The following is a 23,772-nucleotide window of genomic DNA, read 5'->3' as shown; positions in this document are numbered from 1 at the left end:
ATCCTTATCGTTAATCTACTTTGACTGTTGATGCAATGCACTGAGACAGGAAAAAGGTCTAGTAATGCCACCTAGTGGCCACATTATACATAGCTAATGATTGATTGGCAATTATTATCATAGTATTACAGAAGTGATATACCCAGCAATTTCCTGTATGTATATTTAATATGTTTATTTTCTTCTTTTTTGGGGGTGGAATTTTTAAAACTGATTGCAAGTGCTTTTTAAAAAAAAAATATATATATATATATATATATATATTTAATTTTTTTACTAGGAAATTTGTTTTGTTCAATAAATACCTTTTATATATGTATTACATTACTTATCGAAAAATGCATGATTTAATACAGTTTTATCTTACTAAGAATTTGTAATGCAGGATGCAAAGATAAATGTAAGTTTATTTACCCATTTTCTTGTTATAACTTACCATTTTTTCTTTGGCCGCAATATATAGTGTCTATGTGTTAATAAATACTGACACTTTTTTAATTTAATTTTTTTTTTTTTTAAATAAGCTAATTTCTTTATTAACTGGTTTATTCTGCCTTAAGGTGTTTGCTTAATAAACCGTGTTCTTGACTTCAAAATCTGGGCAATAAAAGAGTGGTTCAAAAATCTCCAAGACAGAGAACTTTTCCAATTTATTTAATTTGGGATAAATATTCCACTTTTAGGTAATATTTGAGGTTATGTATAATGAGCAGAATGTAAACATAGCTTTCAGTCTGACTGGAAACTGGTTTAATGTTCCTGCTGTTTGTTCCAGTATCGGAAGTTGGCCCCCAAATTGATTTTAATAAATAGTCCCCAATATGTTTCTTGAGGCAGATGTCCATGAACACATTTGGTGTAAATATAAAAATGGCAGAAATGATTAACAAATTCCAGGTTTATTTTTTATTTTTTTTTTGCAAATGTGCCTTTTTACTATATACTTTCAGTCAAACATAATAAAGATTATAAGTAGAGAAAAAAAACTTATGTCCCCCTAACTATACCTTTTATATGCCTTACCTTTATATACCTTTCTCTCACAATTTTGTGAATGGGGAGCTAGTAATAGGCTGAGAATGTCAGCTTATGCTTTAAGCCTATCTGCGGCAGCCAGTACGAGGCTTCGTCATTGAAACTTGGACCACTGCTGGGAATAAGGGGGCAGAACGGATGGGCATCGTCATTGTAAATTTGGGGTTAAACCAATCGTAAATGGTTTAACCTCTTGCTTTAAGATGGCACCCAGGACCTACTGAATCATAACAACCTGATTTAGATGAAGTTGTTATGGTGTCCGGAGTATTCCTTTAATAGGAAATATTACCTATTAAATGCTTACTTTAGATTATCCACGTTTTAGCTTCACTGTTAAGTGAATATAACACTGATTTGTTTATTTTTTATGAATTTAAGGATAATAAAGGAACACTAAAGTGACAGGAATACAAACATGTATTTTTGAATCAATAAATCTATATGAGGCACATTCAGAGCGTGGAGCCGATGAACACCAATGCATCACACTGTGCAGCACTGGCGCAGGAAGCACCTCCAGTGGCCGTTTGAGTGACTGCAACTGGAGGTGTCCCTTGGCTGTACATTAAAAAGGCTTCAGGGACTATATATACCAGAACAGCAACATTAAGCTATAGTTGTTCTGGTGACTATAGTGTCCCTTTAAAGTGAATGTTAGCTCAAGGTACTCAAAATGAAAAAATGAATTTCTCCTTAGGATTTATTGACCAAACAGCACATTTAGTGTAATGAATGCTAGAGGCAGCAGCGGTGATTTGGAAAAAGTTCCCAACTCCTTTAGGGTTCTTTAATTTGTAAATAACAACCCCCTCACATTTTGCCTATTTTAGTCAGAATTGTGGTTTCCACTTCACCACAAATTGCTGTTTAGTGAATCAGCCCCTTTGCATTCCTCCCCGTTCCTCCCACTGACAATGTCTCTGGATCAGTGTGTGTGTGATCGCCTTGTCAGGCAGACTGTGAGCAACAGTCCATCCCAACCACAGCAGATCAGCAAGTCGCCTTCCCAGCAGAGGTTACTCACTGTCACAGTTCAGGAAGTGTGGAAAGAAGGACTTCCAGTAGCCTAAGGAGATGGGCTGAGATCGAGGGATAACAGAGGGTTTTTTTTAAGCCCCTTCAAACTCGAGTTAATTCTCCCACGAAAAAAAAAGTTGTAAAAAGTCCGATGAATACGGGGGAAGCCCCAATGGGGAAATTCCAGTCCAAGACTACAAGAACAAAGGGCTGGTTCTAACAAGCCACGCCCATTTCTATCTATATATGCTGACATTGTAACATTCAGTGCTACACTTCAATACTCAGAGTCACCATGAGAATCACTGTGTGTCTGCTACAATCTATACCTCCAGTGATTCCACTTTAAATCTTCTTCCTATTGTTTGTTTATTTGCTGTGACCAGACGTTCTATCTTTGTGGATACATTGTATTTTGTTGGATTGCTGCAAGTTGTGAACACAGATCCCAAATATTGGACACCCTCCCCCCTCTCTCTCTCTCTCCCTCCCAGAGAATGACCTCTATGAATGATGGGAGCACAGACCCTCTCTTGGCCAGGTTTAAACTGCTGGAGGAGACAGTGGATAAGCTACACAGAGAAAACCGGGCTTTAAAGAGCAAACTGCAGAGCTATAATACACTGAGCACTTTTTATCATGAAGCCAGGCAGCAGATGAGGAATTTGAACCTGCAGCTGGCTGCTAAGGATACTGTCATCCAGAGGTTGAAATCGAACCAGAACAGACCTTTTGGAGAAGAACATCAGGTGGACCCTTCAAAATCACTGCTGGACAACTTGATGGATCAGTTAAGCAAACTCAAGGCTCAACTTAAGGATACAGAGAAGAACTGTGAGGAGAGGGTGGACTCTCTAAATCAGGTAAGACCAATAATAAGAACAAAGTATTTAACCAGGAAAGGCACATTCAGATTACTCTGGTTTTCAAGCACATCCAGGGGTTGTTACTATTACCCAATTCCAATGTCAATTTATGGTCGTCAACCAAGCGATGGTGGACATTTGTGTAGATAAAATGACCATCACCACTTATATAATAGCTGAATAAAGACACTTGCTAAATGTGATATAGTTGCACATTATAGCAACCATACATTATGCAACAGTCTGTAGACTGTAAGCTCCTTCGTGCAGGGTCCTCATCAACCTATTGTTCTTGTAACATTTTGTAATTGTCTCATTTATTGTTAAGTTTCCCCCTTTTATAATATTGTAACGCACTGAGAAATGAGTTGGTAAAAATAATAAAATGCCTTTGCACACTAATCGGATATTTTAAATCGCACATTTCTTGATTTGGATATATCCAAGCCTCCCCATGCAATGATTGCTTTTCTTTCCATTTATGTCTAAAAACAGAAGTTGACTTTGTGCTGAACCCAGGTTTAATTTTACTTACAATTTCAGGTTTGTAATCTCCTGAGGCTTTTGGGAATTTCCTACATTATTCGCATTTCAATAAGCCTTTACATATATGGAATGTTTTTTGGTTTTTTTGCCTCCGTCCCCGTCATTCCACACTGAAGAGTTTTGTAAGGGCTTTGTAAACGAATATAAATTCCCATAAAGAAAAGCAGTTACATGAGGTTATTCATTACACTGTAAATTTGGGGAATTGCTAATTTATGGACATATTAGAGGGGTGAGAGCATATCTGATTTGAAGATATTTTTCCATTATTGGTATCTTAGCCTAAGTTATGGATTTCCCTAGTGAATTCATGCCAATTCAAGAATTTTTCCAGTTTGCCTATTTTGACTTTAAATTTGAAGCTCACTGTGAATTTAGTTAGAATTCTCACATTAATGAATACCCCATTAAGTCCACTATACTTTACTGATGGACACCCTTCGCAACCCAGCTATTTCTGGACTACATTTTTGAGCATCGTGGGAAATTTGTGTTATGACTTTTGGGTCATCATTACCTAGGGAATGGCAAACTGTAGCCTGCCACAACTCTCATCATTCTAAGACCGGTTCTGGCTGAGAGTGCTGTGATCTGTAATGCAGCAGCAGTTCTTTAGAACCCTGCCTTTTTGAAATGTAAACAAACACTTGCAGGGCATGTAAGGTCAATGGAACTTTTAAGAAGCCAATACCGACAACAACAATTAGCCAGGAGCAATGGCAATTATTTGAAAAGCTTTTTTTTTTTTTTTTTTTTTTTAGTGAATACAAATAAGGTTCAAAGAGCAATCCCCCAGACAATGCCATAGTATCAGGTCCAACACTGATTTAACTTTTTGTTTGAGGGTTTTTACGTGAGCATTGCATAACTGTGAGCTGGGATTAAAGATGGAGTTTGTTTATTATTTCAAAAGGTATGATGCCACCAATTCTGTTTGTGATGCATGTTGTGGCATTGTACGCAGTTCTGCTTCCTTTTTAGTAAACAATTAACTTACGTTCGATGAGCCGCCCCTTCCTGTTTCTCCACTGTGTGTAAATAAAGCATATACATTACAAAACATGCTTGCAAAGACCTCCTCTTACTCAATCTCAAAACCAGCAGCCAAAGTTGTCACATAAAGTGTAAAACCCAGAACTTGTTGAATTCTTTTAGTATTCGCTAACTTCCATTTTTTTTTTATATGATCATATTTTCGTAGAGATGATTTACTTTATAGATTTGCATACTATATGTGCAAGATATTTAATTCCTGAATGGAGAAATTTTTAAATTCGTTTGGCTACTCGTTTATAAAGTTTCCTTGCTATATTATCATGCATACACTGCTAACATGATAATATTGAATGCAAGAGGTGTAACCAAGGCGTCACAAAATATTGGGTTACACCTCAAAGATAAGCACGCCCTGCTTTTCTGTGCTTGAAATGTTTTGATGATAAAAGCCACTGTTCATATCTGACCAGTTGACAAGGAAAGTATGTAATTTGCTCAGTGATAGTATCATCCTAAGGATCAGATGCACAGAAAAACTGATCAATGTCAATCTCTAATGTGTCTTTAAGCCATTTTAGTGTCTACGTCAGTATTTGGCAAAACAATAAATTGATAATTGCATATGGGTTTTTTTCCGTAGGAGATTCAGAGGCTTAATCAACTGCTGTCCGAAAAAGACCAAAACATGCAGATCGCAAGCTGGCCTCCACACCAGAAGGAGATGGAGATATGCCGACTTCAGAGATCACTAGCCGAGAAGGAGCGGGTGCAAGTCACTAGTGAAGTGCTTTGCCGAACGCTGTCTGATGAAAGCCACCAGCTCCGTCGCAAGCTCGCTGCCACCGCGGAAATGTGCCAACATTTAGTCAAATACCTTGAAGAGTCTCAGAGGAAAGAAATTCGGAACGTGGAGGAATTGGTTAATGAAGTAAGTTTTGATATCATTTTAATGTTGATATCAATGATGGATATGTTATGTGAGAATTGCATAAGCATGGCTTGACATGTCTTTACAGGGAATAATATTTGATCTATACATGGTGGTTGCCAGATTGCCAGCCATTGCATTGATTTAAAAGTTTTCCCCCAAATTATTAGAGTTTATTTCTTATGTTTTATTTAAAAGTTACACCCACAGCATAGCAGTGTAGACTGTAAATATGGTATTTCGAAAGACACAGAGAGCATAGAGCATCCCATAGCTTCTAGCATATACCTTTACACTAGGAATTGATTTATGACACATTGCACACAATTGTCCATAACATGTAACCAACTCAATTGTAGAATTCAGAGGAATGTTGTTTTTAGGTCAATAAGTGTGTGTGTGTTGCGTTGCTGTTTTAGGTGCCAGGAACCATATGTCAGGTTATTGACACATTCTAAATTGATAAGCTAACTACAGAAATGTAAATGTTTGTTTATAAGGAAAATCCCATACCATTTCTTTGCTATAACATTATTTTCTGCTTTCCCAGAACAATGGCAATGAACCGTCTAACGAGAAACTCCAGGAAGAAATCCGATTATTAAAACAGAAAGTCGTTCATGTAAGTTAATGCAAATATTGCTGTAATACGCTTCCTCTTTCTTACTTTTTTTCCTGTAATATGGGTGAGTTAATATCCCCTAGAGTAGGTTCTGTCCTGTTCTCAGCTGGTACAGGAACCGCTTTCTCGTACTATCTCATCACTTATGACAAAATTCAAGATCCCTTTTTTTTTTTTATTACCTTGTGAGTAGCACACAGAGTACACCACCATGTGTGCCGCTAGGACATTTAAACATTTAACAAGGATTGGTGGGTTTTATAAAATCAAACATTATTTAAAAAAAAAAAAAAAATAACAACAGCAAAAAACAATGTTAAACTACTTGTTATTTTGATAGCAATACTTTAGAACGTAGACACTTTGATATACTTATACTATATAGAGCGATATACCAGTGTAAACATTTTGGAGTGTAGGGTCCATTTGAGATATAGATACAATGTAGAAGACTCGCTGACTGTAGATTTTAAGGATCGCTCTTTGTACAAATGTAAATTTTTAAAAAAAATTTTTTAAATTATTTTCATTTTCTCTCCTTTTAGGTGGAAGACTTAAATGCAAAATGGCAAAAATATGATTCCAGTAGGGAAGAGTATGTAAAAGGACTTCACCTGCAGCTAAAGGAAATGAAAGCTCGCTCTGAACATCCAAAAGGACCTCACACTGTGCAGTTGCACGCAGAACTTATGCAGAAAGAGATTTTACGGCTGAATAGGTTATTAGAGGAGAAGATGAACGAGCACCAGAAACTCCAAAAAGAAGCAGAGGAATCGGCCAAAGCTAGGATTACTGATGGGGAACATATACAGATGTTGGAGCAACAGGTAATTATTCATCTCTCTGGTGGAGGCAAAGCTGACCATGTGCTACCTAACTTTCGCTGAACTACTGACTTACTGAGGATTATGGGGAATGTAGATCAACATCAGATCTGACAATACAGGTTGACTCCCCTAACAATGGGTTTAGTCATTTTCCAGATTGAATTAATTACCATTTGTAATTCTAATGAATTGGTTTAAATATGTATATATAATTTCCTTTATAAAAAAAAAAAGGGGGTTAAAGCCAAGCAGACAATAAGTGGTACTTGTTAATTGTACTCCCGTCAGCCTGTTTTTTCATGGCGTTATAGCTAGAATTCATGCCATTTAGGTAAAGAGTTAAGTTTTATTAAATTCTTCAGTGAAGGTTGATAAACATCCATTTAACCCCAGTAACTAATCCAGAATCTGTTTCTTTTTCTGGCAGCTGCTTGTCTACAAAGACGATTTCACTTCCGAGAGAGCGGATCGGGAGAGGGCGCAGGGCAGAATTCAGGAACTGTGTGAAGAGATCTCCTGTTTGCAGCAACAGGCAAAGAGACAGGTAAGGAACTCGGGAATGGAAACATTCATTACAAAAGGACATCAGTCCAAAATCACAACACATTCTAGACTACAGTGGAAAATAAACTCTACGCTTAGAGCAACTAAATATGAATATCTGACAGTGTTGGTTGACCAAAGTAAGAGTGTCTGGTTGACCAAAATACTTGCAGCCATTGGGAGATATGATTCCCTTCCCTGCTTGTTTTTCATATATTGCGGGAGAAATATAGAGAATGTGGCAGTTACTTAGAAATGAAGATGTAATGTACAATAATAATTCTTTCCTTAACATATTTCTAAATGTATGTTATTTTTTCTCTTGATTTAGGATGAGAGAGGACCAGGTGGAAATTCACAGACTCTTGGAGTTGGCAAAAACAAATTGTACAACCCGAAAAATGTGACAGACGCCCTATGTCGAGGCAGCACTGAACCTGCGGAGGGTCGAAGGAAAATAGAACATGCAGACCTTCAGCGGAATCCAGCTCCCGAGAGGAGAGGGCAGGATGAACTACAATGTCCTGTCTGTTTAAGGGTTTTTCAGGACAGATTTGGTGTTAGCTTTCTGGAACATCTTGATGAATGTGGCCAGTGATCTTCCGCATTCTGTTTAGTTGCTGCTGCTATTCGAACCACTACATCGGACCAGTGTCAATTTGAGACATGTTTACTGCAATATTGCCCATTCCTTGGTGGACAAATTTAAAAAAACAAAAACAAAACAAAACTGGAACTTTCCACTGTGGATTAATGTGATGTGAAATGACCTTTTCGAAAACACTTCATATAGCTCAACATGGAGAGAATCCAAAGAGAATGACCAGACGTTATTTTCTACGTCCATCCATAAACACAACACAAGATGCACGAAATAAAGAAGGTGCGATGTACGAAATAAAGAAGGTGCTACAGGCCTTATGAGACATCATAAAGTGATTTTTGTTCTTTAAGGACTCAAACAAACATGCTTTTCTAGTATACATGGATCTACAAGCATTGTGAGAGGAAACTCAGAAATCTATTAGTAGAATTACGAAAATAGAGAAAGGAGATTTAAATTAAAACCAAATGTATGGCTCGTAAAGTTTCCTTGAGAAATCTTCAAAACGTTTCAGAGGTTTAGTGGAGATATGAATACAACTCTTTGCAGAGGTGGAGGTAGATTACGCGTTAAACAAGAGTCCTTACTTGAAGTTAAAATATGAAAATGATTTAGGTTTTAATATGTTTCATAGTCAGATACTGGCAGGAATAAACAGGTCATAATTATTGATATTTATTTCTAAGCACCTTTTTACACCATTAAGAAACTAGACTCCAATCAATGTCATGCCATGATTCTTTATCTACAATTCTTGTTATTTTCATTAATGATTTCATTACAACACATCGGTAAAGAGAGCACACGTCCGTTTCTGCAACTTATGATCATGACGGTGACGTTGGATTTCTTTATTACATGTAGTTAGTGGAAAAAAAACGTTTTAAGAGATTTCAGGTCACGTTGGGTAAGAAGTATGAACCTCTTTTAATTTTGTAGCTGATCTCTGATCCTGTGATTTGACAAGTGGGTTAAACCCTGTGACTGCCTCAACAGTGAAAAGTCTGCTCTTTTATTATGTTTAACGATTAGTGCTCCGCATTTTCAGACTTCAGTGAAACACCCAATAATTAATTTTACATTTGTAAAAAAAAAATTTCAATTGGTATAAACTCCTTTTTACCCTCAACAGTTGTATCACAACACTGGAAACATAGAAACATAGAATGTGACTGCAGATAAGAACCATTCGGCCCATCTAGTCTGCCCAATCAATGGATATTTTACAAACTGTAAGAGCCTTTTTGTTCAAAACAGCACCCTTTAGCTGCTAAGCTGTTGATCTGTCCATTTATGCAGCATAGTCACACAAAATAAATTAGTATTTCCTGTAAAAGAAACCATTAGAAAATGAAAAACTGATATGCTCTTTTTTTATAATTTTTATATCTGCAGTTTAAAGCACTTTTTTATGCTTGATTTTATTTTTTTTACCCAAATATATGAAAATGAAGAACACTAATTGTATTGCAATATGATTTTTTTTTTATATATAAATACTGTGTGCAATCTGACATCCAACCATGTGACTAGTGAATGATTTATTTATTATTTATTTAACTTGAAGGTTAAATACCTATATTGTGAACCAGGTAACCTGTATTAACAGTCCAAGTTTCCTTCTGTTGAATTTGGTATGACATATGGTAAAATACTATTGCATGTCAATATTTTCTATATTTGCACTGAACTGTTATTCGTATTGTTCATATTTATCTTGGGTACTGTATTTTTCTATTTTCTTAAATTATGATGTATGTAAATTGTATATTTTTATCCTTATTTATTTAATATCAACTAAAACCACTTGATTTTATCTATAGATTTATTTTTGTAATAAAAGATTTTTATATAACACTAGTGTATCAAATTGTTTGTCTTATTCTTCATCAAGAAAGGGAGTATAAATAGAGCTTAGATTTACATTATAAATATTGCATATCTAGTTATAATACCACATGGTATGCTCAACAAATGCAATCTGAGTATGGAGTATCTAATATTAAATTCAATATAATATGTTGTGTATGCGTATAGATACAATAGGAGTAGAGCTCCCTGCCCAAGAATGTTAACCCTATAACTTTGCAATGGCACTACTTATATCTGGCCACAAATATACAATCCAAAGAGAAATCACCCTCAGAGGTTTTGTAATCCCTTACTTCACTGCTTTATTGCTAAGAAAGCAGATTTTCCAAATAAATGTCAATGTTTCCACCTAACTATGAGATTTGAAAAAGTTTTGGGCTAAAAAAAACTGCGTCCTATTTATCACTAACATTCGGTGATTAGTTGAATGGTGTCCACCTAAATTAACACTCCAAGCACTACCGTCTACACAGCGTGCCAGGCGTTGCTCCCACCTCAACTTAGACTTCAGGACCGCCAGTAGGTACAGCTAAGAGCTTCCATTAGCTCTCCTGAGCTCCCTCTGCAGAGCCAGCTCATTGGCTAAGAGTGTCAACTGATCACTCTCAGAATCGTAGCTTAATTCAGAGAGTGGTTCCCCAGATAAGAAATCAAACTGTTCTAGGGCCCTCCTGACACCATAAACGCTACGGCAAGCCCGACGTGTTCCTTTAAAGCCTCACAGGATCTCAAAATAAATGCACCATGGTGTGAGGCTATCTCCCTCAGCGTTTACCAATTTCCCTGGCTTTTTTAAAGCGATAATGTGTGGCAGATTAGCAGAAGCCACTGCTAAATTAAAGCATGTTTTTATTAAAAATCATAGAATCCTGTAGACCCCTCTAACCAGCTGCCCTAGGCTCTTGCCTTTTTGATTTAGTGCAAAATAGGTCCATGGGATAACTATAACTCAAATGCTCCACAAAGCTGGACTTCATGAATTTGGGGCTAGAAGAAAGTCATTCGTTGAAAAAAAAAACCACATCAAATTATAGTTTCCTAAAAGGGAAATGGGTGACACAGCAAATGTGTAAAAAAAATCTTTGGTCTGATATCTCCAAAATTTTGTGATACATCCCACCCTGAGAACATCACAGCAATGCTGAAGCATTGTGGTAACATTGTGATGTATTGATGCTTTACGAGCCACTGGGAAATTGTCCAGGATTGAGGACAATATGGATGGAGCCAAATACCGAACATTTGTTGAGGAAAAAATTGTTAATTTATAATTACACTAGCCATGCAGCTAAAGCCACACTGGTGGGGTTTCTTAAACAGACAACCTGAGTGTCTCAGTATGACCCCATCCAAGCAGATTTCAAGCTGTTCAGAAACCTTGAAAATTGCTTTTCACCAATCTTCAGCCAACCCCACAAAGCTTGGACAATTTTACCAAAAGGATGGCCAAATATTACAGGATTCCAACACGTGAAGATGGAAAAGGCCAACTACAACTATAGGTGGTAGAGGACCTACTTGAAAACGAGAGAAATCTCAATATATCCTTCCTGGTAAAATATTATATATTATATATTATAAATCAATAAATAACTATAGAATACTTTCATTTACTTCTGTTTGCTTTTTAGCAAAGTGGTGAATGCAATCCAGGAGGGGTGTAGGAGGAGTTAATACTCAAAATGTTCTAGAATGCAATACTGTAACTTTATCAAAATTAAATTGTATTAAGAGAAAGTCTATATGTTTATCTCTCAGCCAATCGGTGTATTCTATAATTATTAAATCTCTCTATCTCTCTCATTCCCCTATAGCTTGTTTCCCACGTATTCTTCATATATATTCTTTATCAAACACTTTCAATCCTACCACAGACCATCCATTCCCCCACCCACTCCTACACCACCACGCAACTTTCTCTCTGTCAGCGTTGGTGACCCTTTAAACATGGTACACCAGGCATGTGATTCGTGAGATATATTCATAGACATATAGACTACAGACAGGGAAAAGAGAATTAAGTCATTACAAAAATACCCATTTGGGAAGTCCAAGGTTACCCATTATGTATAAAGCAGAAAAATCCATGAATAGTAATGAACTCTGAGGTTATGTATCTTGATAGGTGTTTACAGAACATATGCTGATTGTATACTTTGTGAAGTGCAGGTATAAACTGATTTATTTCCTGGTTCATGCCATGTACCTATCTGTGTTCCTCAGGTGAATGTGCCAATAAAAATAGAGGGGCCATGTCTGCACCCCTGTACCATGAAGGTGTATTGAGCTGGAGATTATGATGATGATTTATGTTTTGTTGTTGTTTTGTTCTGCCTGTCAGATGTCAATAAGTGGTTATTATTACCCCCTAAGTCAATCAGCCTTTATACAGGACCAGCTGTGGTCAGAGTTCCGGCAAGTCTCTAGGACTTCACTGGTAGAGAGATGACTGCCAGCCTATCCAGGTAGGTTTGCCTGGTCGGTCAAACGGATGGCTTAATAGCCCCACATTATTATGAGGAGTAAGAGCCAGTATCTTGGCTAAATTGGTCATTGTTTAACATCAAAATTTTGTAAAATTGTTTTATTTATCATGGACATATTACAGTGGGGTGTTGGTGATGGGGCATCCCTTTAGTTGAGAGAGGCGTCATAGTGGATTCCTATACGGGATTGTGTGGCATTCAAAATCATATGAGCTAACCTCTAGGTTTATGTAAAAATGTAAGGTATCTTCAGAAGAACATTTGATGGTAACTGGGAAGATAAATGTGAAAGCCATGTGTTATTCTTATACATGCCTCTACAGAGGACACTGTTTCCCATTTGTCTCTTATCTAAGTTCTCATTTCCTAGGCGATTCCACCATCACCCACATTCTAAATTACTTTGAAACCTCAGTACCTTAACCAATGTTTGGCACGCGATCGTTTTGTCTTTGCAGTCGGGTTGATTGATTTAAATACCACATCTCTGCTTCATGTAATGGTACTAGTCTCTGTGTGGATTTTGCATATGCCAAAAATCGCTTACCTTGAGAATTAACTATGTGAATTGTTCTGGGAAATATTTGTTAAATTGTCTGTGGTTACAGTGACTAAGACACCACTCTACGCATAGACACCGTGTTTGAGTTCCCTGTGCATACAGTCAAGCTATATTGTCTTCCTTGTTTGAGACAGCTTGCAAGAAATATTATTTATTCAAATCATTTGTGAACTAACCCCGGGCCCGGCACAATGACTAATTATTGTAGCCCACAGTTTAGTTCTAGCTGTATGTCTGTACTGCGGATTCAGCACTTTTCCCCACAGTCATACACTCAGTGTTTTCCCATCTACATTACGTTAAACAGTATGACATATTCAGCTTTTTTTTTGTTGGTTAGTTATGCGGGCACATTTGCATTCCCCGTCAGGGTCCCAGAGAACAGTCTTAGGGGTACAGTACAATAGAAAGTAAATTTGACTAAGAACACATAGAAAATAACGTGGTATTCATGGGCCAAGTTGTCAAAAGTTTCCCAGTATTTAACAGAAAGACTCCGTAGGCCCAAAATAAATAACAAAACTGGCTTTACCCCAGGGCAATAAAACAAAGTAATCTAGAGTCCACCTTTAGTAGATTATTTTGCCAGAGTGGTGTGGATCCTAGAATTGCAGCTTATTGCGTGCTATAAGCCATGGCAGTTAGTTTATTTTTTTAGATCTATCTTAATTTTCAATCTTTTTTTTGATAATTCCCAGGATGTGTTTGAGACCTCGGACAGAATTCAGTTTGGCTGGGGGTATGAGAGTGGGATGGGTATGGGGTGATTGATAGGGCACATGTCTCCGTACAGCACGAAATACGAAGTCTTGAGCATTTTTTCATTGTTACATAATATCTGGATTTCCACCAAAATTCCATTTGAATTGAGAGCCAAACGAGGAGGTAAATGTTATATCTCCCAACACTGGGAAGTATGATATCGATGTGTACATGGGGTGGGCAGGTTATGGAGGCATGCCAGAACATGGGCAAAGTGCTTTTATAGCCCCGTGGGCGTGGATTCAATGCACTGAAACATTTTACGTAGTGCAAGGTTATCACGCTGTGCTAATTGGGGGCATTACACCGGTGTACCCAGATATGGGAAACAAGGGGCATTAACTAGAACAGTGGAACAGGAGTCTGGATTAAGAATAATCCCACTGAACTTGGTCTACCTAAACATGGCATGCTTTATAGGCTAAATTGTTTACCATCCACCTCCCATTTAAAAAACAATAAAAGGGGGCAGGGCCTGACCGGGGAGCTGAGCAGACACGCTTTCTGCGAGCTCCCGAGCCTGGGCCCGATTTTCGGCGACAAACAGAAGAAATCTTGCCTGAATCGGTCCTGCTAACACAGCAACCGGCACTATGCAAGCTGGGGCAAAGAATGACACCTTACAAGCCTGTACACACGCTGAGAAACCGGGCCGGGAACTTGGGGCCTACCACGCATGGGGGATGGGAGAGACGGCCGCTCTCCCGACCCGCCAAAACAAGCAGCACCCGCAGCATCGGGCCTTCCAACCTCCTCCCCCAGGACCAGCGGGGGTTATCCTGGTCCACACAAGCGTGTACCCGAAGCCTGAACTAAGCATAATGGGTGAGAACAGCCGAGAGCGCGAAACGCGAGACCAAGCGACCGCACCTAAAATGGCGGCAGCAGGCCCAATTATGGAACAAGCCTTCACCCAGCCTCTGCATGAGCGGCTTGACGCTCTGCTCAACCGGTTTTGGAAGATGTTGGAGGAGCGGATGGCACACCAAACCTCTAAATGCATGGAAGAGGCGAGGCAGCCCCAAACTGCGAGGCAGAGTGGGCAGACCCCAGGAACAACCGCCACGCACCGACGGGCGGTACACCCACCTGGGCAGGGGTACGTTAGGAGACTCCCTCCTATACACAGACCACATCGCTGGAGAGCCGCCCGCCGCAGGCGGCGGATGACCACCAGGACCCTCCTCAGCGCCCACCATGGGAAAGACCCGGCCCCGAGAGGCAACCGAGTCTGTGGACACAAGGTGCCAACCCCACACAATGCCCGGAGGAAGGGAGAAGTCCCCTGCAGCAACCACTTCCATTCCTCGCTGACCCATCTGCAGACGCTGCCGGCAATACTACCCAGAGGGAGCTGGCGCGACCCATGTTTACCCGGTCACGCAAGCAGAGCTGCCAGAACGGGCATCGGGTGAGGTAATCCAGGAACCTGCAGGTTGCGGCCCCCATCTAACAATCCAGCCCGCAACGCAGAAACTGCAGTTTGACCAACCGAACTATAGACTTTTAAGCGTCTACTAACACATATTAGCATGATACAGTACGTAATCTAGCTCTGTCTTAGCAAACATAGTGGCCATATAACCTGACATAGAGCAGTGAGCTTTGTTCGTTTTTAAGTGTGATAAAATGTGCAGTGGTACTAGCGAGACGCACTAAAGGATTACCCGAACCAGTTGCACAACAATAAGGTTATGCTACAGTTATTATATATATTTGCATGTCTATAATTGAAATGTACCATATCATTTTAGTTTTACACTGTCTCCTGCTACCTAGTATGTACAGCTCTTACTTAGTGGCAGCTCAGAGAGTAAATTCTCAGCTAATCGCATACTGTCATATCTCTGCTCAGCCGATGCTGCTGTAGACAAGCTGGATTAACCTATTAGCTTCTTTTATCACTATAATCTGCAAGGAACTCACACAGCACGATGTTTTACCTGTCTCTTTACACTGTACAAATTAGCCTTACGGTGCTTTTTACAATATAATAAGTGCTTATGGTATTGCCGTTCACGTTACCACTATGCATGCCACTCTGCTGTCTCTTATTCTGTAACACTCTTGGGCTCGAATAATTCTCCTCATGATGATCCTTAAGATTTTCCTGTTATTAAGCCTGGCGCGAATTCCCAGCGTGTTTTTACCCATGTTTTACTAGACCAATTATTAGCCTGTTACTGCCAAGAATCTGCGCTATTAAGCCGTGTATATCATCTATATTGTTCACCACCTTGACATCTTTTACTTTATTTTGTACCCCTTAAGTTAAGCATGTTCTGTTAATCCTAAATTGTGAGTATAATGTCTAACCGGGTTTCTCCAGATGTCCGGTTATAATAATTTTGCGACTTACCAATCGGATCTTATGGTCCATAGCCTGTATTTACAAATTAAAGTTTAACAACAAAATTTTAAAAATGAGGCATCGCAATTCTGGAAACATTATCTACTCTCTGATTGATGTATCAACCCTATGCTGTAAATCTCTCGAATGTTTCCCCCAATTTCTCTTCTGTACCCCATTCTACATGCCTTAATAAAAGAAAGATTGACAAAAAAAAAAAAAAACAATAAAAAAAACAATCTTTGTACGTTGCTAGCATTCCATTACATTTGGGGCAAAATCTGGATTCATATAGGGATCCTTCTTGGGGCCACATTAAGATTAAAGACAGCTAATACATAACCTAATAATTACCCATGAGTCCACATTTGCACAAAGTAGTGATAAGAATACAGATGTGGCTAGTGACAGTCATTGGTTTTTTATCATATTGTCTGACTGGAGGTTAGGCTCATTTATTATTAAGATTATAATGCTGGATATTGCCTCTTTTTTTTATCCATTTTTCACAAAAAAACAATAAATGTGTGCATCAATCTTATCCTTCTAATTGCTTTCCTTTAACATTGAATAAACCCCATGCCGATTATTCCATAGTATTGATGATAATTGTCCGTTCCATGGCAGGTCTATGTACTACAAACTAAATATATATCTATATACGCGTAGCTTCCTTCAGTTACAAAGCTGTGGAGCTGGTAAAGTGAATGCATATTTGGGTGATATGTATGTGAAGTGACATGGACACAGAAATATGGGCTGGTTAAAATATCACGTGAATGGAAAAATGATACATCATGTTTGGTCAGATTGGGAAACAAAGATAAAGTACACAGAGACGTTTATAATTAGGAAAAAATTGTGTAGCATTGGGATTCAGCAACATGTGCTTTGTGAGTCTAGATATTCCAGACATTCTTTGTCGGTCTTATTAAGCGTACATTTCATTTAAATCCATGTTGCATCATGTGGAAGCCCGTGGGACACAACCTTTCCAAGATTCCTGTTTTATTCATTTATTGAGAGCACTTAAAAGAACACTCCAAGCACCATAACTGTTGCAATTTACTGTAGTGGCTATGGTGCCCAAAGGAGGTAGCCGAACCGCTTAAGATCAGTTTGACCTCTTGGCGCTGCCCCCCACCTCAGCGAGGGACGGAATATCTCTGAATGAGCTACGCCTGGCAGTGCAGGACTTAGCTCATTGGGTGAGAGCAATCAGCTGACACTCTCAGCCAATGACCTGACCCTGCACTGCACATTTCGCTCAGGATAGTAAACAGAAGCTCCTCACAGCAGCTTCTGGCCCTCAGACCTGAAGAGAAGGGATGGGGAGAAGGCTTGCTGATAGCAGGGATGGAATGAAAACACTCTAAAACAGTTTGGCTATTAACATTGGGGGAAGGATACTCCTGTTTCTTTAAGGTATCAGCAGACGAAAAAGAAACAAGTGACTCTATAATTACTATTGCCTCCGCTCTATACAGTGATGCAATTAGCAAAAAAGTTTTTTTTTTAGTTTTGATTTATATTTAAAATAAAAAATAAAATAAAAGATTATATGATGTGTAACTCTGTTGTGTATTTTATTGTAATTAATTTGTTGAAGCACATGTCTTTTCAGCTCATCTCCTGACTTACCCTTATTCTATGGGAGCAGCAAGCTTGAAGGAATAATCCAGGCACCATAACCACTACAGATAACTTTGCACATTAGTGAATAAACCCGTTTTTGCGTCTCTTTACTAGATTTAATCATAGCTTACTGGTATCTGTAAAGAAATATCACTAGATGGGTGGGGGTGGTATCAAAAGCTATACACCCCTTCCCAAATAGGATCGTGTGTTTTGCAATAATCAACAGGAGTGGCAGGCAACCTTCGGCACTCCAGGGGCATCTCCCATGATACTTTGCCAGCACTATGACTATAAGAGCATTATGAGAGTTGTAATCCACAACATGTGGAGTGCCCAAGCAGGTTGCCTACCCCTGATCAACAGGGTAACAGCCTTGCCCTGAGAATATGTTCTTGCATATGTAAATTTTGGAAATCCAGGCATATTTGTCATGATTGGAAATATATCCATTGTACCATTTGATATTCAGTGAACAAGGAAGAGGTTCTGGCTTGTGTAGACTGGGACATTCCCACTACTGCCCAATAGTACTGAGTCATTGCTTACTGGCTTACTAGGGCAGACCTCAGCTCTAAAATACTGTTCCTCTTGCTGTGTTAAAATACTTTGTACAAAATCATGCATGTTCCTTTCTGAAACTCCAAAGTGCCTGAATATTTTTGAAGACAGGTATTTTGTATCTCTTGCCCACCTGAACGGCGATGACATTTATTTATATATAACTAGTCAGATTATTCCAATATAAACTGTATATGATATTATGTTACACTTTAGCAACCTCACAGATTTTAATGGACTAATACAAATATTATAAAAATAAAAAAAATGATATTGTGTCTGCCATGTTTAATATCTTCTTCCTCTCTTTATTGATGGCTGGAGATGCTATTAAGAGGCTAAACAACTGGCGGGGCCGGACCGCCGAGCGGAGCGGTCGCAGGGAAGATCAGCTCCCGCACACAATGACCACTACTACCAATTAAACTCATCCAACTTACCCATCACTGCGACCCTCGATGGATGGGGGTCACCGGACCGGGGAGAGGCTTGCCTGATGGGTTTTAGTCCCCCGAAGGGGAGTTCTCTGCCGCAACGGGCGGGAGCTCTCTGGGCGGTGAGTGGAGTGGACGGCCGCCGCTCCACTATCCTGCCACCCGGAACCTGATAGCCACGCTGCACCGGAACGGACCTGGCCCTGATCCCCCCCCCCATGGACCGGGGGGGTAATCCTGGTCCGCACCCCGTGGCCGCACTCGGAGACCTCGCGGAGACGGCCTAAATCTAAGATGGCGGAGGCCGCGTGTGACAACATCGCCTCATGGCGCCTGACACAGACCGCTGATCCCCGCAGAACAGACATGAGCACCTCACAGTGAGTAGGCAGAGCGGGGCCCCTAAGAGACACCTACCCCCAGTGGCAGATGGGAGAAGGAGGGGGGAGATGCACAGCGAAAAGCGGCACCATAGATACTGCCACCTGCGCCATGCGCCGAGTTACTTCCCCTCTGCCAGAACCGAGGGCCGGGGCCCTAAACACAACGCTGCATTCCCCCCCCAATCAATCATCCCACCAAACAGCATCCCATATCCAGCAGCAGCCCAAGACCAGCAACAAGCCACGGACACGCAGCAGGATGGGGAAAGGCCCATGGAGGGAGAACAACAAGCTACAGACCAAGGGGACTATGGGCGAATATGCCTCACGTGAGCAACCTAATGTCACCTCATGATGATACAATAGAGCACTGTATAACACATGCGTACCAACCGCACGGAGCATGCCTTCACAGGGATAACATACCGGGCCCACATTTAAGGACTTCCACATGCCAAGCCGAGGCCGTATATAACGGCACCAACCATCATGGACAGGTTCAGAGACGCCAACTGCTGAGTATCCACTACAGTATCTATGCCTCCCGCACCATATGGGGACCACAGAGTGCTTGAGGACTGATATTGCATGTCACTGATGACCTCTTCCTTACCCTCATGACAGCAGACATGTCTCCTCATATGTACACAGCCTGGGGGAACGCGCTCACACCAAACGCTTACACAAGGCCGTATCCATGCATACAACACAGCACGATACTCGACCATTTATTGCTATGCACACATGGGAGTACCAGTCTCTGATGGCCCGGGGTGACTGATTTCAAGCGCTGACTCACTCTATACGCTTACACCAAGTTCACACAAGCGACACATACTCGACTATATATCGTGACAATATAAAAAATGTGCACAGTAACTCTATGCTATGCCTCTTAACTTAACTTAACCTATGTATAACAATGAGTGTATGCCGTTGGGGCACTGCAAATGTAATCGCATCTGCTTATCTCTTGCACGCCAAAATAAAGAATTAAAAAAAAAAAAGAGGCTAAACAACTAATTAAGAATTTGGGGATTTTTTTAAAACTGCCCCATTTTCTAGATATAGACCCCTCAGACCTGCTTAGTGTGCACCTGTAGAATTCTGATGTCACCTATTAGCTTTGCATTGGGCTGTCACTTCCTGAATGGCCTATAAGAAAAGCGTGCGTATTGTCTGATCATCTAGGGCTGTGATTGGATAACATCATTAGGGGGTGGAGTCAGACCTTGTTAAAGAGCTTATTGTTTCCTAAATGCATGTGCTCATGGTTTGAGTACATGGGATTAAGGGGGCAGTTTCAAAGAGTCTTCCATGACTAAACAAATATAAACACAACCTTTAAAATTAAAGCTAAAACTTATAGCACCCATCACATAAATTTGTCAAAGAAAAACATAATCTTCTACCTACAAAAATAGGCTCCCAAAACAAACAAACAAAGAAATAAATGGCTAAAATAAACAAAAAAAATACTTTATTTGCGCAAAAAAATGTATAATTAAATATACATTTAGACATTATTAAAGGAACCATAACCTATAGAATAGTTTGATTTCTTACCAGGGTCTTAGGTCAGACAGAGCTATCGGAAGAACTGTAAGGTCGTTTGAGCAGGGTCCTCAACTACCTATTGTTCCCGTTACATTTTGTTATTGTCTCATTTGGTAAATTCCCCTCTTATTGTACAGTGCTGCGGAATAAGCTGGCGCTATGTAAATACCAATAATAATAGTGGAAGCAGGGAATGGTGCCAGACAAGCCCCATGTAAGAAGTCAAACTGTTCCAAAACGTGTTTTTTTTTTTGTTTTTTTTTAAATAAATGTTTTATTGAAGCATCATTACAAATGCGTAGAAAAAGTGTCAAAATATCACACAGAATGTTAAGTGGAATACAATACAATGGCTTGTGATACAGCACGATAATTGAAAATAAACAATATATAAATCGAAAGCTACCTCGCTTTTGGTGTTTGCACTTATTATTATTATTATTATTATTATGTTATTATTTATATAGCGCCATCAAATTCCGCAGCGCTTTACAATGAGTGGACGAACAGACATGTTGTTGTAACCAGACAAGTTGGACACACAGGAACAGAGGGGTTGAGGGTTGAGGGTCAGTGGACTTACATGCTAGAGGGAGTGGGGTAAAATGACACAAAAAGGTAAGGATAGTATTAGACTAATGACAGTTGCAGATAAATAATAACTAAAAAAATATATATTATCCCTCTGCCTTATGCTAGTTCTAGAGTTCCGGAGCTAAAGAGAACCACTTCAACGACTTTAGCCCCGAAAGTAACGCCTATTTGTAAGACTAAGTTAAAAGAGAACATATTGGGGGAGGTGAGATTTATGAAAGGGTTCCGTTCTGATAAGTGATGCGAAAATGTTAAAGAGGAACAGTTACAAATGGAATCTGCCTGCCGATTATACTGGTTTCCATGCCGATAGCACCACTTTTTAGTATTTTAGACTCCTTTTTAGAATAGAATACCTTCATAAATCTCCCCATGGATGGAGAAAAAGAGATTTTGGAGAATACATCATCAATCAGGAAATACATATGGATAGCATTGCAGAGATATAGACTTAAACTGAATATAAATATGCAATGTATGTATTAGGTGAATGGGATAAACTAAGAATGTCATCTGAAAATATCATTCTATAAATCAACTTAATGGATATAATGGAGGGTGCCATCTTGGTATTGCACCACAGTTCTTAAACCTGTAACAGTTACTCTTTAGACAACAATGCTGCAACGATTGTGTAATGTCAGCGGCTAATCAGAGGCTGTAATTTGCAGAGTAGCTGGAATTATTTTATTATTATTATTTTAATAGAAAAGACTTAAACAGATTTAAAACTGATAAACATGACATACACAGTTTTGATATGCCTTATGGCAGTACGACAGCTGTTTCTGAGCACAGAACCATTATAAATGGCAAAGTAAGTTCTGATTGGATGCTGTGAGCTGTGTTGAGCTGACTCGAAAAATGTAAAACGCATAGGCAAGGTGAAATTTTTTTTGGCACAGTCAAGTTGGAGATTTTTTGCTGATTTCTTCCTTGTCAGTGTTGCTCTAAATGTTGCAGAGTTGGTTTGTTGGTTTTAAACTCCCTACAAATCACTAAGTGAATATATTCCAAAAGAAGATTTGGACGGTTTATATGGAATTCATAATCAATTGTTATTTGATCGCCAGCTCAGGTTCTTTAATGGGGCAAATAATGTTTTTTCTGTCTCTCCAAATTTGCACCCAGATGGACATACTTGGGTTGAACAACCAAAAAGAACGGTAGAAAGAAAGTAAGCTATCGATTCAAGGCAATTCATGATTATTGAAGGAGAACAAGGGGCTAATTCAGTTTGTATCAATATGGGTTCCATATGGTTGAATTAATCTTAATTTCTGTTACAAACAGGCCTCGGTCACAAACCTCTACTTCTTTTTACTTTAAATAAAAGTTTCTCATACCTCCCAGATGTCCCTGTTTAGGAGGGGCAGTCCCTATTTTGGGCCAAAATCCCTCTGTTCCTCTTTTTATCCTAATGCCCTCTTTTCTAGGTATTACATGTTGACGTGTCTGAATTTAAATCAGACTTCCACAGCACTAAACCACAATTAAACCACAATAAATGTGCTTAGAAGTAATTCTTTGTAAATAAGATAGAACTATAGAAACATAGAATGTGACGGCAGATAAGAACCATTCGGCCCATCTAGTCTGCCCAATAAGATACATTGTTGTTGCTCTAAATAACATTTCGGTTGCATAAATTTTAATTTTATAACGTTTTTGTCCACTTACTAATAACCGAGTCCCTGTTTTGTCTATTTGAAATGTTGGGAGGTACAGTTCCCTTCTGTCTACCACTCTTTGTACACCACGCAATGTATTTAAACATTTTAAATTAAGGAATGTATAGTCACTTCCTTTCCAGCGCAAGGTCTCCTCTCCTGCAGCCTCCAACACCACTTCCAGTGCTGTCAGCATCCAGGCCGACATGAGCCGCAATCCTCCCCAATGCAGGACCACTACACCAAGAACACTTTATTGAGATGAAGTGGTCATGGTAATTATATGGTTAATTTAAAGGGATACTATAGAGCCAGGAATATAAAGCTGTGTTCCTGGCACTATTACTCCCTCAGCCTCCCCCCTCCCACGTGCCCCCAACGGCAGTAAATAAAGTGTTAAAAACCCGTTATTTACTTACCTGGTCCCAGCACCAATGTCCCTTGGAGCTAGGTAATGGTTCTGCCTCCTCTCATGTCCCTTGATGAGTGGACTTTAATGCGCATGCACGCAAGGGCCATCTTGAGTCAATGCTTTCCTATGGGGAAATAGCTGATGCGGGATATACTCATGAAGAGCTTGAGGATGTCCAGCATCAGTTAGTGCACCAAAAGTCTGTTAGGATCCAGGAAGAGCGTCTGGGAGACAGCCACTGGAGGCAAACTTAGTGCTACAATGTAAACATTGCAGATTCTCTGGAACTATAATGTTTAACGATGTAGCACTAATGAGCTGAGGTGGTCTGGACGACTATAGTGTCCCTTTAAGGCCTCAATTTAATATCTTTGGATAAGCTTTTTAATATATTCAGTTCTATAAGAATAACTTTCCAACAGGTTTATCTACAAAAACACCCCTAGACTTTAATGGTGACTTTTGTAGATAAATCGTTTAGAAGGTTTTTCTAACACATTTGAAAAG

At 39.4% G+C, this 23,772-nt stretch overlaps 1 protein-coding gene across 1 annotated transcript; it reads left to right on the top strand.

Annotated features, from left to right (window-relative positions):
• The first annotated feature begins 2,065 nt into the window (after positions 1-2,065).
• Positions 2,066-8,236, top strand: TNIP2 (TNFAIP3 interacting protein 2). The gene is made up of 6 exons (XM_063459850.1): positions 2,066-2,918; positions 5,104-5,391; positions 5,942-6,013; positions 6,559-6,840; positions 7,268-7,384; positions 7,715-8,236. Exons 1-6 carry the CDS (start codon positions 2,553-2,555, stop codon positions 7,979-7,981), a joined length of 1,392 nt encoding a protein of 463 aa, XP_063315920.1. The 5' UTR covers positions 2,066-2,552; the 3' UTR covers positions 7,982-8,236.
• The last annotated feature ends 15,536 nt before the right edge of the window (positions 8,237-23,772 follow it).

This window comes from Pelobates fuscus, chromosome 6 (genome assembly GCF_036172605.1).
Source record: "Pelobates fuscus isolate aPelFus1 chromosome 6, aPelFus1.pri, whole genome shotgun sequence".
NCBI classification, from domain to species: domain Eukaryota; kingdom Metazoa; phylum Chordata; class Amphibia; order Anura; family Pelobatidae; genus Pelobates; species Pelobates fuscus.
This window is presented reverse-complemented; position numbering and strand designations above follow the sequence as displayed.